Here is a 15662-nt window from a genome sequence, read left to right on the forward strand (position 1 = left end):
GTTGAAAGTCTGTCGGACAGGGGCCTCCTCAGAACGTTCCCAATTTGCACCCGCACTACCCGTTTGAGCACAGGTCTGTCCAAGTCTTCCCCACCCCCCTGACCCAACTCACCGCAGATGGTGATCGGTTGACATCCACCCCTCTCTTCACCAGTGTCCAAAACATACGGCCTCAGATCCAGATGAAACGATTATAAATGATCAGCTGACCTTTTGGCCTAGGGTGCTCTGGTACCAAGTACATATGAGCATCCCTATGTTCGAACATGGTGTTCGTTATAGACAATCCATGACTAGCACAGAAGTCCAACAGCAAATAACCACTCTGGTTTAGATCAGGAGGCCGTTCCTCCCAATCACGCCCTCTCATGTGTCTGCCATCATTGCCACGTGCGCGTTGAAGTACCCCAGCAAATATGGGTCCCGACTGGAGCCCATGCAGGACTCACTCCAAGGTCTCAGAAGGCGGAGTCTCCGAACTCTTGTTTGGGCGCATATGCACAAGCAACAGTCAGAGTTTTCCCCCACAGCCACGCCCAGCGTAGGGAGAAGCGACCCTCTCGTCCGGGTTAAACTCCAGGGCAGTAGCGAGCTCGGCGGGGGCTTGTAGTATCCCCACCCGCCCGGCACCTCACACCTGGGCAACTCCGGAGAAGAGAAAAGAGTCAACCCCTGTCCAGGAGTATGGTTCCAGAACCAAGACTGTGCGTGAAATTAGCCCCTGAATCTAACCCGGTGGCGCTCCACCTCCCGCACAAGTTCGGCTCCTTCCCCCACAGAGAGGTGACATTCCACGTCCCAGGCCAGCCTCTGCTGCCCGGGTCTGGTCCGTCGAGGCCCCTGACCTTCACTGCCACCCATGTGGCAGTGCACCCGACCCCAGCGGTTCCTCCCACAGGTGGTGGGCCCATGGGATGGAGAGATGTCCGCCACGTGGCCGGGCTGTGCCGGCCCGGACTCCCGTGTAAACCCGGCCACCAGGCGCTCGCTGGCCAGGCCCTCCATCTGGGCCTGGCTCCAGGCAGGGCAGACTCCTCCGGGCAGAGATTCCTTCATCCCTTCCTCGATTTTTCATAGGATTTTTGAACTGAGATGTAACTACCTAAATACCAGGATCTTCCTCTTACAAATTAAAAGTTTAATTCATAAGCAATACAATGCACCATTGCTACAGTCTCATTTAGCTTATGGTGGCTAATTTTAGCAAACTTTAGTTAAATAATGCTGTGTAACTGACATTACTGAGCCAATTGGCTGACTTCTCCTCATGCGCTACTTTCACAATAGCTTAGCATTTTAGCTAAATGTTAAAGTGAGAGTGGTAGTAGTTTTGCCTTCAGCATTATCCCATAACTGTCGCTTGTAGCGTCAGCAGTCACTGTTCAGCACCTTGAGTGAATCCGGCCTCTGTTTGCATCCACTTCCATCCTTCCAATTGGCAATGAATTCAAGCTGCCTCTCAAATTTACTTTGCATTCAGTCTGAACACACTTTTATACAGCTGATTTCTCAATGATTTATTAAAGTGATGTCCTAATGTTTGGAAGAGATTGATTTGGAAGAGTTAATCTTCAAACATTTTCATCTTTCTAGCGTACTTTTACTTGTATGTGATGTCTATGAGTTTATGAGTATGCTCAGGGCTGGGAGGGTTACTTGTTAAAATGTATTCAGACACAATTACTAATTACCTCTTTAAAAAATCGTAGTCAGTAACCTTATCCAGGATGAATGTAAATTCAAAGTGACTACAACACTGCTTTTAAGCAACTCTGAACGAATTTGAACAAGTGAAACACAAACTCCTCGAGGTTTTGTGTTGCCTTTTTTAAAGGTCATGTGCTCTCCCTTTACGTGTCTAACAATCATATAATTTACTTGTGCGGATCCAAATCATTGGGGTCCTCAGACCCACGCCCATTAGCAACAGGTCTTTGACCCATGTACTGTCGGTCTCCAAACTATTTTATAAAACAGTTTCATATACTGCTCAGAAAGCTAACGTCAGTTCATGTATCTATTAAAATAAAATAACTTGTGCGCCCGGATAGCTCATTTGGTAGAGCTGGCGCCCATATATAGAGGTTTACTCCTCGACGCAGTGGCCCGGGTTCAACTCCGACCTGCAGCCCTTTGCTGCATGTCATTCCTCCCTCTCTCTCCTCTTTCACGTCTTTAGCTGTCCTGTCGAATAAAGGCCTAAAAATGCCCAAATAATAATCTATGCCAATGAAAAAAAAATAAAAAATAACTTAAAGTTACTGCACTGACTATACAGTAGCGCGCTTTAGATTTGTATCTGTATCTACAGTTTCATATTCTGGCTGTGTCTCAAATCGCCTACTTGCACACGTCAAACACTTAGTTTTAAGTATATAGTGTAGATAACGCAAAAAGTCAGTGCACTGAAAGTACACGGATGACCCCCTAAAAACGGTCAAAAAAGTTCAGTGTGGAACGATGAACACTACGCGCACTAAACGGGCGCCATCTTGACTACAAAGCGGAAAGGGGAGAGACCAGGGACGTCGACCGGCAGCTGATTGGACGAACGTGTCACGTGGTCTGGCTTCTCCCGGATTTTACAACCGAGCATAATGGCGGCTCGTTCAGAATACGATCTCGTATTTTACGAAGATAGTTCACCGAAACGTGTTTCTGAAAACATTTTAAGCGAGAAATAGGCCATGCAGTTGCTGAATTTGTCTGTTGTTTTGATCGTCAAAGGTCAGTTTAAAAGATTTTCGTCTTTTGAGAAGCGGCGACCCGACCCGACCGCTCGTCATTTCCGGTAAGTGTTTTAATGTAAGTGTTCCTTTTGGGACAATACTAACCATCGAAAGTGGGCACTACGGCAGTAAGTGGTCAGTGCACATTAGCAGTGTACTGACGGAAGTATGCGGAATGAGACACAGCTTTTGTATCTATCAATCAGCTATTTGAAGTTTGAAGATCATTTACATTTATTTCTGGGAAATGGGGGATGGGGGGCTCAGTGATAGCATTTCTGAAGGGTAATTAGTTCTCCAACAGTTGACGAGATACATTTCAAGTGTCAGCGATTTAACAGAACAGCGTCAAGTGAGGGAGTCCTGGTCTGACCAGCGGCTTTTTTTCCCCAAAGGCTGTAATTGTTCAAACATCTCGCTTATGTTCACAGGCAATATTCAAAGCACAGGCTGATCAGAGAACGTTCTCTCTGATCAAAGAACCGTGCAAACACATCCCCACACAAACAGGGATGCTGGCTTCTTCACATTCAAATGGTACGGTGTAAATAAGAGGACATTTTTTAAGTTAAAATAACTTTTGAGAAAAACCTGTACAGACATTCACACATGAGAGACCATGAGGTAACACTGACAGAATGCTCTACACAGTTGACAGCCATAAGGAATGGCAAGACAATGATATGGAAATATACAGTGTGTAATGTACAACAGTTACATTCATTCAAAACAAAAACAAAGAAGACATGGGAAAGAAAAATCTACATTTGTTCTCAAACGTGTTTTTTTTGTTGTTTTTTTTGTTTTTTAAAGTTCAGGATGATGTGATCAGTCAAAAGTTACAAGCAAGATACATCCAGAAAATAAATCAAATATTATGAAGGGATAAAGTCAATAGTAAAAGACAAAAAAGATAAAGGAAAAATATCCAGTATGGTTTAAATCAAACCAAAGAAAATATGAGTCCCGACTGCTTTGAGAAGCTGAACTTATCTGTACACACACATGCCAACATTCCATGAAAATACACACAGCGCGGGCAGTTTTCATCACTGGGCTGGCTTTTGGATTCAGTGCATTCTTTAAGGAGGTGGGTTATTTATGTAGAGTTATGGCGGCTGTTGTTTTTTTTAATAGTTGCTGATTGTTTGCTGTTTTGTGTCCCTAACTCATTTGACATACTCAGCTGACTTCCAGAAGTGCCCTGGGTGGGAAAGGCGACGATTCCGTTTTGGCAACTTTTCCAGTAAATCTACCAGCATGGAGAAGCTGGGCCGCTCTTCCTGCTTGTACGCCCAGCACAGAAGCAGAATGTCCTGGAAAAGATACATGGACAAGGGGCTTTTAGATTTTGCATAATTACTGAACGAATAAATGTCAGTGTGTGATTTGTAACGGCGTGCTAGCAAATGATGAGTGTCACCTGCAAAACTTTGCAGCCATTTAGAGACTAGACATGCTGAATTAGCAGGTGAACCCCCAAATCTGTTCAAACAGAAACTGGAGATGTTTCAAGGAGGAGGCGTTTAGCAAGGTGAAGACAACCAAGGACCCATACTGTGCCATGTTGCACTATGCATTGCAAAGCCACAAAAGGCCAATACCCCCAGGGGACAGGTGCAGTTGCCCACATTTAATAAACTCCCCAGCTTTGTGCAAAACGTCTGTCTTAGTTACAAGCCTTCCGTGATCGCGCACAGCCCCCACCCCTCCTCCACGCAGTTGCTAGTAGCCAAGAAGGACCCGGAGGATTAAAAAAACATGATGGACTCTTCAGAAGAAGTTTCTGCGCGTGAAAGTTGCCAGACGATACAATCTTCTGAACAAAGCCATACTGAGAAATACAGAGTTGTGTGGAGCTTGTGTGTAGCTGATAGTCTTAATTAGCTTTGTAGCAACTCAACTCTAAAGCTTCTAATTGACCTCTTTAAAACGTGTTTTAGTTGATATTTCACTTTTGAGCATTCCTCTAAAAGCTTTCTTTGTCCCTGGGTATCATCTAAAAAAAATTCTGTGAATCTAGCCCCAGATTGCTTATTGTCTTTATCATGCAAAGCTAATAATAAAAGTAATAATCAACATTTATAAAATGTGTTGGAGCCATATGCATGAAGCACTAGGATTCTAGTCTAGGATTCAATAATAAATAAATACCTTTCCTTTCTGTTAAAGAGTAAGATCTTTTTTTTAAGATAAAAACATCCATGAAATCGCGTTCGCTAAACCCACCAGACTCCATGTAAATAAACAGTAATTTTAGCATCGTAAAATAAATAAATAAATGCAGCAATGCACTTAGAGGGTAACTTATTTTTTTTTCAACCTGGACACTATTTTCCTATGTTTTTATGTCTAAGTGACTGATGGGAACAACAATCTTTGGAATTGGTCCAGTATTAAGCAAAATTGCTGCAGTCAGCAGTGGCAGAACAAGATACAATGTAAGTTAAATGGGCAATTGTCTAGCTTGTATTTACCTTCACAAACGTGCCATTTTGCCTTTGACAGGCTCAGATTAATATTCTAAGTGTCTGACAACATTATGGAAAGGATTTCTAAGGAGGTCGACCTTTCTGTTAAAGAGTAAGATCCTTTTTTTAAACATAAAAACATCCGTGAAATCGCGTTCGCTAAACCCACCAGACCTCATTTAAATAAACAGTAATAAGAAACTAAATAAAACCATGAAAAGCCGTTTTGGGTCGTCTTTCCACTTTTCCAACCATCACAACTCTAGTTTTGGTTGAAATAAACACATAGTTTACCGATTTACATGTGAAAATATGTTGGCTCTATACACGCTAAAAGTATTGCTTTTTTAAATGGATTCTGGTGGGTTTAGCGCTAGCGACTTCAGAGCTGTTTCTGGTTAAAGAAAAAAGGTTGTTATCCATCAGTCACTTCTTAGACACAAAAACATAGGAAAATAGGGTCCAGGTTGAAAACAACGTTAACCCTTTAAGTTTGAAAAAAAGTGCGACCCATAAATTGTGACAAATTAAAAAGAAAAAAAAGCCCTTACTGATATCTCCTTCCCCATGCCAGTTTGGGCAAGGTTGGGCTTCATCCCGCTGCCAATCTGCCATATGATCACCTCTGCTGGCTGACTCTTGTAAGGCCACTCACGTGCATGTAACTCGTACCAGATGGTCCTGTGAGGACAGAGGAAGCAAGTGGTTGTCAATGCTTTGGACTGTCTGGTTGAGAGAATAACAACACAGCTTCAAAACACAACAATAGAGGGTTCACATCCCGCCCAATGCTGACACTACCACGCAAGATTTCACTCGCAACAACTATAACCTATCACACTCAATATTTTTTGTCAGCTTTCCGATTAATGCACAGATGTAGATGATGCATCTGCACAATTGGATCGTGATCTATGCAAAAACTGGCATTTTGTGGATGAATTTCAGTCTTGAAGAACAATTTCAATCAAGAAGTTAAGGAAACAGCACATTTTTAATTATGCAAAATTAGCATACCACCCTCGCTGTGCAAATAAGCTGTTGTTTTTATTCTGCTCCTGCACGTCAAGTTTGAGTAGGATGAAAATAGCTCTTTGTTAGGAGTAGGGGGGGAAAAAAGGCTGATTGTCGATGAATATGTAAAACAGCCATGGGGGTCACCTCTAGGTGTAAGAGCTAACTGAGCAGCTGGACATTGTGTGCCAGCGCTGCACTTGTCTTCCCTTAAGAATGATACAGCAACAACTCCTCCATATGGGGAACCATCTGAAAATGCAATTGTGCTAGGATACAAGAAAGCAGGGTCCACCCCCACAAATGAATCAGTAATAGCAGTGGAGGAAGAACGGAGCCGTGGGGATTTGTAATCAACTTAGGACTTTGGACTTTAGAGGAAGAGAGGGAGGACATCTTGGTTTGAGAAACTACAGTGACACAGCAATCGGTATGTAATAAATAATGGAGTCGGTGAGATGTCTGGGTCAAATGTATTCAAGGTAAGCTGGGGAGTGTTACAATTTGGGCAGTTTTGCAAAAAGATAACTCAAGAATATTACAACTGCCTAAATGCAAGAGAGGGAGGTTTTGTTGTGCCAATCCGAACAATGCATTTCTACATCTCCTTTGGTTGTGTGTTATGTGTTAAGAATAGTTTGACATTTTAAGAGAATATTCCCTGTATTCCTGTAATGATCTGGTTCATAACTTCAACTGATCCTTGTTATGTACAGTATGTACTGTATCTGCAAGCTCAACCTTGCCTCACTGGTTGCTGTGAATGGGCTGCAATACTGAGAAAGTAAAATGTCATATCACAAAAACGTAATGGCCATCAGAATTAACAATGATCCATTTGAAATTAAAGATATTAAAGATTTGATATTTCTGTGGCCAGAAATTGAGTTTCCTGACTGATCCATGTACCTTATACTGTACGCCAGTACAGTTGAAAACCAATCCAGATGGGGGTCACTGAGGAGTTCAGATGGAATCTAAGTTCTATTTCGTATAGGCTTCGCCCTCTAAGCCACGCTATGGGTTTATCCCAGTCGTGAAGATTTTCTTTCCCGCCCTTGCGTACCGCTTGCGTAGGCTTCAACTACGTCCGCAAATACTGTATATAAACAGAGCGGACACGTTGCTCTACTCCCACTTTTTCTTCAAGCTAGCAGTATGAAGGCAAGCTCGATTTCCAGCGGTGGTCGCTTCTGCCCCACCTGCCGGACCGGCTGCATCCTGCCGCCGGACCTCCATCCCCGCTGTGAGACCTGCCTTGGCGCCACTTACGCCTCCTGCCAGTTCTGCATCCGCCTGCCATCTAAAGAGCTTAACCGGCGGGCGGAAGCTTTTTTCTGGAGTGTCAGGCTAGCGGGAAAGGGGATGGCAGCTGGGCAGACAGACGGCAATCCGTCAACACCCTGGATCCGCCGGAGGAAGGCTTTGTCGACAAGCACGAGTCCGATGGCTCGATTCCCTCGGATAACGCCTCCTCCCCCCTGGGAGAACTGGGCCTCGAAACGGGGATCGATGCCCTCCCATTGCGGCTCTCCCCATCTCCGGAATGGCCAAGGGCACCGCTCCGGCGATCTTCCCCTCTGCCTCAGGCGGCTCCACCCTCCACCGCTAAGACTCTCTTTTTGGATCTGCTGGAGATCATCAAAAAGGCGGCAGACCAGAGAGGCATAGCGCTCGTGGCTGAGCTTCCAGCCCCCGCTCGTGGCCTCTTGAGCGGGGATGTTTAGCTCAGGAGCCGCTCTCCTCACGGGCTCCACTCTGGTTTGTGGAAGAGGCGCTCTCCCAGCCCGGGAAACTGAAGGCTCCCGTCTTTCGCTACGCCCCGTTTACTCGGGTTCAAGGCAACACAGAAGCGGACTTCCCTTCGGGCCCCCCCCCCCCCGGAGCAGAACCTGGCGTCCATCCTGCTTCCGAAGGCCACTTCTTTCGGCCAACGGAAGCCTACGCCTCCTTCGCCCTAGGATCAGGTACAAAACAATATAGCTTTGCTATATGCTCCCGCCATGGCCTTTACTCCGGGAGCTCTTCCTCCAGAGCTAGCCAGGGAGATTGGCAAAGCTATGACTGCGATCCTCACCCTGACCACGGTGGCGTTGTCCAGAGTCATGACGTGGCAGACTGGCCCAGCGAAACATGACACAGCTACCCACTGACATCAGACGCGAGCTTCTGTACGGCCCCATAGCTCCTGATGGACTATTTGGGCCCCGCCTACAGACAGTCACATCCCATTTGCACTGAGCGGAACGATTTCGAATGCTCGGCTCTTGGAAGGCGGCTCCTCCACAGAAGCGCTGTCGCCATGACAACAGTCGCGCGCCACACCCTCTGCTGCGGCTGCGTTTTCCCAGGCTTCGAGCTCCACTCCACCGCCCGGCCCCCCTCCGCAGCGACTGCCGGCCCCACATGACCGGCAGGCTTCACGGAGCCGGGGGACCATGAAGGCGGCCTCCACCTGGTCTAACCCAACCCCCCGAGCCACCCAACAAACAGCGGCGCGGGGAACGTCTGTCCCTCCACGGTTGAAAACTGGAAACACAACGGCCCTTTTAAGGGCCACTTCAGTCTTTCTAAAGAGCAGTTTCCCTTCAACCGAGCAGCCCTTGTTCCCACTGAACATTACGCTGATGCCATGACAGATGTTCCTCACACAAGCACACACCAGGTCACCGCTGCTTGCGGAGCTCCACCGTTCTCTCACTATGCAGACAGCGGGAGCAAACGCCCACCCGCTACAATTAGCGCCACTCAGTTATCCTCCTCTCCCCGGCTACGCCAGCGGGATGAGGATGACGATGACCCGCCACCCTTTCGACAGGGCCCTACCATGGGCTGGGCGACACGATCTACTCATGTCTCGCCCAGCGGCGGACGGGCTCTGCGCTTCTTGCTAGCCATGTCTGTGAACAACACACAGACATGCGCGCGCCCGCTCTCAGAGCACAGCACGTCATGGATCAGGCTGACACACATGGACTTGTGGATGTCAAAACTGATATCGCGGGGCTATACACTCCAGTTCGCCTCCCCCCCGCCTCGCTTGCGGGCGTGTTGGAGACAACTGTGTCATCCCAGGCAGAATCAGACGCCATGACGTCAGAACTACAGGAACTGCTGTCAAAGGAGCAATTTCCCGGGTTACGCCCCATACTCGACCTGTCTCAGTTCAACCGGTGCGTCATGGAGCGTCCATTCCACATGCTGACTATCAGACATGTGTTGGAATGCGTGCGCCACCAAGAATGGTTTACATCTGTGGATCTGAAAGACGCATACTTTCACATCCAAATCATTCCCAGGCACAGGAAATTCCTGCGCTTCTTTTTCCAAGGGGCTCATTTCCAGTACAACCGACTACCGTTCGGTTACTCACTGGCCCCCCGCACGTTTTCCAAGTGCATGGAGACGGCACTTCAGCCGTTGCAGAAAAAAGGCGTCAGAGTCCTGTTTTGTCTGGACGATTTGCTCATACTGGCTCCCTCTCGGGAAACGGCGGTGCTGCACACTGTGGCAGTTCTGCAGCACCTGCAGACACTGGGTTTCGCCATAAACTGGCAGAAAAGCTCATTGGTTCCCACACAATCGATAGTTTATCTGGGCGTAGTGCTAAACTCGATTGTTATGAGGGCCAGTCTGTCAACTCCAAGGCAAGACGCGCTGATCTCTCTCCCGTCGCGCACCACGCCACGCGCAAAGGTGTCAGCGCTGTCCGTCATGCGCCTTCTGGGCATGATGTCCGCGGACTACATGGTAGTACCCCTGGGGCTTCTCCACATGAGAAAAATCCAAAGGTGGTTCCCCCATCAGCGTGTCGACCCCATACGCCACAAGTGGCGAATGCTGACTCTCCCTCCTTCTCTGCAGTCAGACCTGTCATATTGGGGGAACCCGCGGACCTTGTGAGCTGGGGTTCCCCTGGGCAACGTGACGTCATATGTGACAGTGTACACACAATCATCTGCTGTCCCTCAAGGCTGTTTACATCCCCGGGATACTAAACCGGGCGGCAGACCTCATGTCGAGGGGAGGGCCTTCTCACAACGAGTGGAAATTGAATCCCACTATCGTTCAGAAGTTGTGGAGCAGGTTCGGGGAAGCGGAGGTGGATCTGTTCGCCTCACGAGAAAACACACAGTGCGCTCTGTGGTTTTCCTTGAGCACACGGGACAATCCACTCCTCGGCGTGGAGGCTTTCTCCCACCATCCCCGGCCAAGAACTCTCCTATACGCTTACCCCCCCGGCCCCTCTGATCCCTCGTCTCCTGGAACGCATCCAGGAGGAGAATCTGTCGGTCATCCTGGTGGCACCGGAGCGCACGAGCGCATCCTGGTTCCCGACGCGGGTCCAGCTGCTGGCGGGCCCCCCCCTGGCAATTGCCGTGGCACGAGGACGCCCTGTCACAGCTGGTACGTGCGATATCCCACCCCCCAGTGATAACCCAGCGACTGTGGGGCTGGCTGCTGAACGGGAACGCTTGCAGAGGTTAGGCTTGCCTCCTGCCGTGGTGCGCACTATTCAGAGCGCGAGAGCCCCCTCTACAACAGCGTGTTACGCGGGGCGTTGGTCCGCTTTCCAGCGCTGGTGCACGGAGAGGGAAACAGACCCTATATCGTGGTTGCTATCTCTAAAAACGGTGCTTCTCCTTGCCCTGACGTCAGCCTAGCGAGTGAGCGACTTATGCGCGCTGTCAGTTTCGCTGTCCTGCCTCTCCATTAGAGGGGACGGGAGCGCAGCCACCCTACAGCTTAACCCTTCTTTCACACTGAAAATTTTAACAAATTCCTTTCGGTCGAGGGTTTTTTCCCCCGCCTCATAACAACGACGTGGAGGAGGTTTCCCACCGATTGTGCCCGGTGCATGCGTTATCACAGTACGTTTTACGCACGGCGGACATAAGGCGGACACAGCAGCTGTTTGTTCACTATAGGGAACACTCCCAAGGAGCGGCCCAGTCAAAACAGCGTGTGTCTCACTGGCTGTGCGAGGCTATCACCCAGGCCTATAACACGGAGGGGGCGGAGCCCCCCCCAGGGCATCCGGGCACATTCTACAAGGGCACTACCGACATCTACAGCTCTGTTCAGAGGCCGACATCTGCGCAGCGGCCTCTTGGGCATCCCCATGCCCTTTCATCCGTTTCTATTTGCGGGATATGTCCGAGCCCTCTCTGACCCACTCGGTCCTATCCTCACTCAACGACAAATGATGCCCCATCGTATGTGTGTTCTGTCTGCTGCCGGTGCCAGGAGGAGAGCGGCGTCCCACATATATGTGTAGCCTATGTATACATATATATTATGTACATATGTATATATTTTTGTCACTATCACACATCCTCTCTCACTACCATGCACGCCTACAATCATGATATGTGCCGCTGCATATGTACTGCCTGGGGTCCTCTCTCCCCCCCCCCACCCACACTCTGGGTGGCTGGGAGGAACTCGCGCGTCCCATAAATATCAATCATGTATTACCCTCACCAATCATGCATGCCTGCACTCTCGGCTTTGGCCTTACAGCCAGCTAGGCCAAATCATTACCATGGCAGGCTCCTTTACCTAGATAACGGCTTATCTGATACAGTCTCCTGTCAGTGCATGAGAGAGAGAGAGACAGTGAGGGAAAAAAGTTTAGTCTATGTTCCACTTGTGGGCTCTGGGTCGCAGGTGGCATTGACTACATCAGCTTCGCCCTAACCCATAGCGTGGCTTAGAGGGCGAAGCCTATACGAAATAGAACGATAGTTACGTTATTGTAACTCCAGATTCTATGAGCATAGGCGTAGCCCTTGAAGATCCGGGCCACCCGCTCCAGTTATATTAGCTGAAGAAAAAGCTTATGTTTGGAAAAGATAGGGCGGGAAAGATAATCTTCACGACTGCGCATGCGCAAAGGGATAAACCCATAGCGTGGCTTAGAGGGCTACGCCTATACTCATATAATCTGGAGTTACAATAACGTAACTATCAGTATACATTTGCTCAAAAGCATACCTGACGTAAAATGGCAACTACATAATCTGAGTTTTTGCATCAGGTTACCAATCATCTGGTCGAATATTACTAGTGCATTTGGGCCCTACTCTTGACTAAGAGAAACATTGAAACATCCTCCCCACAATATTTCAAAATAATATAACACTACTGTTTGGTACAATTCATTTTTGCCATTAAAAACTAAAAGTGTTAATACTACTATTACTGTTAATGGAATAATTTCCACATAAAGCCACCAAATCGCGCAAAGCAAGTGGATAAAGCACTTTCCAAAATGTTGGCAAACTTAACAATGATATAATAAATTATGCGTCCTGTTTACCAGATATTCCAGCCATTCTCTATTTTGAAACCACAAGCTGTCACTGTCACTTTTTATGATACATTTAAATTTTTTTACTACTGTAATTCTGCTTTCTGGTGCTATAATGGGCCTTTCAGACACAACGTGGATTGAGTTTCCCTCGCAGGTGGCGCAAGCCATTGGAAATAATGGGTTTTAGCGTGCAGTTGTGCCGTGCCGTTGCCACGTATGGTCTGAAAGGCCTATGAGAAGGATAAAGGTAGAAGCTGCTGTAAGATAGTGACACATTATAAGATATTATCGAATCTACCCACCCTTACCCCAAAAATTTAGACTACCCCCCTTCTTCAGTAAAAATAAAAATAAAAAACAGTTAAACCCTGCCACACATTAATTTTCGTACATGTACAGTTCCTTAGCTTTCGGCAGCCGATGTGTACTATTTTTGTATTTTATATTGCCACTGATACTGGACATTGTAATGTTCTTTTTCTTACATGCTCTGTTGATGAAGCTTGCATTCTTCTACTCAATTCCCACAAACTCCTGTTGCTGCCTGCCAAACATAAGACTTTTATCTGATAAACACTCTACTACACACCAGATGTTTGAAAGCCTAAATGCAAAAGCTTCCATGAGATGAAATGTAGCACACTGTAAATCAGAATCCCAGCTTCATTTGTAAATCTTTCTACTCTACTTTTTGATACATAGTTGATGTCTCTTGGCTCCTCAACATTCACACATTTTTCCCTCTTCCTGCAATTATGCAATCAGTTAAAAACTCAAGAAGGTAACTCTCACTTGGTTTTAGATCAACTAAGCTTCCAAACCTTCTCTCGCACCCACATGAGGGAACCAATAACAAATCTGTGTGCTCACTCCAATCAGCTTCTTTGTTATCTTGCTGTCTTCCAGCTGCCAATGCTTATTTGTGCACTTTGTTCCTTCCCTCAGCACCGTCATAACCAAGGGTCCATTCATAAAGGATATGATATAAGTCACCTAACTTACCTATTTACCTGATTATGGTGAAGATCTCATATTCTCAGGAACAGTGAAGACCCCACTGTTCCTGAGAATATGAGATATTCACCATAGTCAGGTAAATAGGTAATCAGATATTTTTTAAGCAATTAAGTTTTAAAATGTCTAATCCTGCTCTCATTAAATGGTTAGACATTGGACAAAGACTGACAATAACAGAAGCAAAATTGTCCTTTGGAAAACCACAGATTATTACATTGTCTATGTCGTTGTACAGTAAGCAGTGTATCTATAATGAGATCTGAAAACCTGTTAATGAGGGTTGCCTTCTTGTAATGTGATGTGGAGTCTTAGGACACAGCCGTTCTGTATAAGTAAGTAAGTATTTATTGAATTCACACAAATATTTGGGGTTTATAAACCCTCTCTGTCAACAGTGGGCTGGGATTGTCCAACATCAGGCTCCGGCATTGTCTGGGCAAACAAACAGGACAACATCAGTGAAGACGACACTTACCCAAAAGCAAAAACATCTGACTGTTTGGAGAAGGGAAGCTTGTCCTCCTCTGTGTCCGGAGAGAGCTGCTGGATTATTTCTGGGGCCAGGTGACACAGCCAACCATTGGGGATCCTCAGTTTGTCTTCTCTCCGGCTGCAGAACGATAAAACGTGGAGATGGGGACTTGTCAGGGTTTATTGAACTGTGCACATGCACATGCATACATTAATGCTTGCGCACGTGCAAAAATATACTTTCAATACACTTTCAATTCATACAATGAATATTTATCCTGGTTCACTCGAAAGACAACGTACAGTGCGTAACGTGTGTTGAGTGCGCCCCAGCACGTAATGGCCACAGCAGGAAGACAGCATTGTGTTTATTTGACACAAATTATTGGAAATTGTTACGTGCAAATAAACAGGCACGTTGACAAGAGCTTATTATTTATTTCAGGAACCTTAACAGACATGAAAATATAAATGTCTACAGATTAAAAAAAACAATGGCACTAAAAAACTTTGATATTTTAGAGCTTCCACTAAATTTCTCAAATGAGGCTTTCAGGGGACCTGTAGCTCCCCCGTATTTCAAACCCTGGACTTGTATGTGTTGTAACTATTTCACTGACTTCCTGGAGTTTTGTTGTCATAATGATGTTGCCAGATAAACAACTTGGATTAAAACAAAAATCAATGTGCTAGTGAGTCTTTTTGTGAATATGTAGACTATTTACTTCCACTATTTACGTCAACTCAGTGTTTTGTTGTCCCTGCACCATGTGTGCCAATACAGTTATAATAATGTCAGTCTGTCTCTAAGGCAAACTACTATATTGCACCTGCTGAAAGAAATGCTCCTGTCTTGGATGTGTATTGAGTACAGTATAATTACCTGCCAGCCTGCAAAACCCCAGATATGGTGAAGAGTCCAAAGTCGGTGATGACGATTTTGCCATTGTCATAAAACACATTCTTGGACTTCATATCTTTGTGTAAAATCCCCTTAGCGTGGAGGTAGCCCATCCCCTGAGGACAGAGACAACGATGTGACTTTTTTGTAATATGATGTGCACTGAAGAAGGTTTCTGGAAAATCTTTGTTGAGTCTTTTTACCTTGACCATCTCTTGTGCGATCTGTCTGGTCTTGTTAACATCCAGGACAACCTTGGCATCCCGCACCACGGAATAAAGGGTCCTGCCTTTACACAAGCTGAGAGAGGGGACAAAGACTAGAATAAGATTTCAAAGTTACTTTGTTGACCTATGTAATCGTTTTATTAACTTCAAAACATTTGACAAACATTCACAACACCGTCAGTTTTGTTCTTTTGTTGATTCTGTTTTGTTCTATTTTAGCTTGTTAATCTTCCATTTTATTCTCTTTTATAATTTCTATTTATATGTGTGGGAAATCTTTATGTCCGATCGTTATACATTGATTGCCTTATTGTTGAAAGGCGGTACACAAATTAAATTCAGTGAGGTATTTTGTCGCTACCATTTTTCGTGCTAATGCTGCATTTATGGCATGTCAGCAGAATAAGAAAAATACCCATTGTTACTACGTCCACGCTTTATCCCAAGACGGTTACCGTATCCTTAGTATTGAAATGAGAATTTTCTTTTTAAGTTACATTTTTAGCAATTTGTTTA

The 15662-nt window shown here is 46.1% G+C and overlaps 1 protein-coding gene across 2 annotated transcripts in view; it reads right to left on the reverse strand.

Annotated features, from left to right (window-relative positions):
• Window positions 1-1056: 1056 nt before the first annotated feature.
• The window catches only part of ksr2 (kinase suppressor of ras 2), a 106901-nt gene continuing 92295 nt past the window's right edge, over window positions 1057-15662 (reverse strand). For both annotated transcript variants that reach the window (XM_078251338.1, XM_078251339.1), the window contains 5 exons: window positions 15123-15219; window positions 14902-15035; window positions 14023-14157; window positions 5752-5881; window positions 1057-4045 (listed from right to left, as the gene is read on the reverse strand). In XM_078251338.1, the coding sequence (XP_078107464.1) occupies window positions 3899-4045; window positions 5752-5881; window positions 14023-14157; window positions 14902-15035; window positions 15123-15219 (643 nt within the window). In that variant the 3' untranslated portion in view covers window positions 1057-3898. The remainder of the gene's footprint in view (window positions 4046-5751; window positions 5882-14022; window positions 14158-14901; window positions 15036-15122; window positions 15220-15662) is intronic.

The sequence above is a fragment of the Sander vitreus genome, chromosome 5 (assembly GCF_031162955.1).
Source record: "Sander vitreus isolate 19-12246 chromosome 5, sanVit1, whole genome shotgun sequence".
Classification (NCBI taxonomy): domain Eukaryota; kingdom Metazoa; phylum Chordata; class Actinopteri; order Perciformes; family Percidae; genus Sander; species Sander vitreus.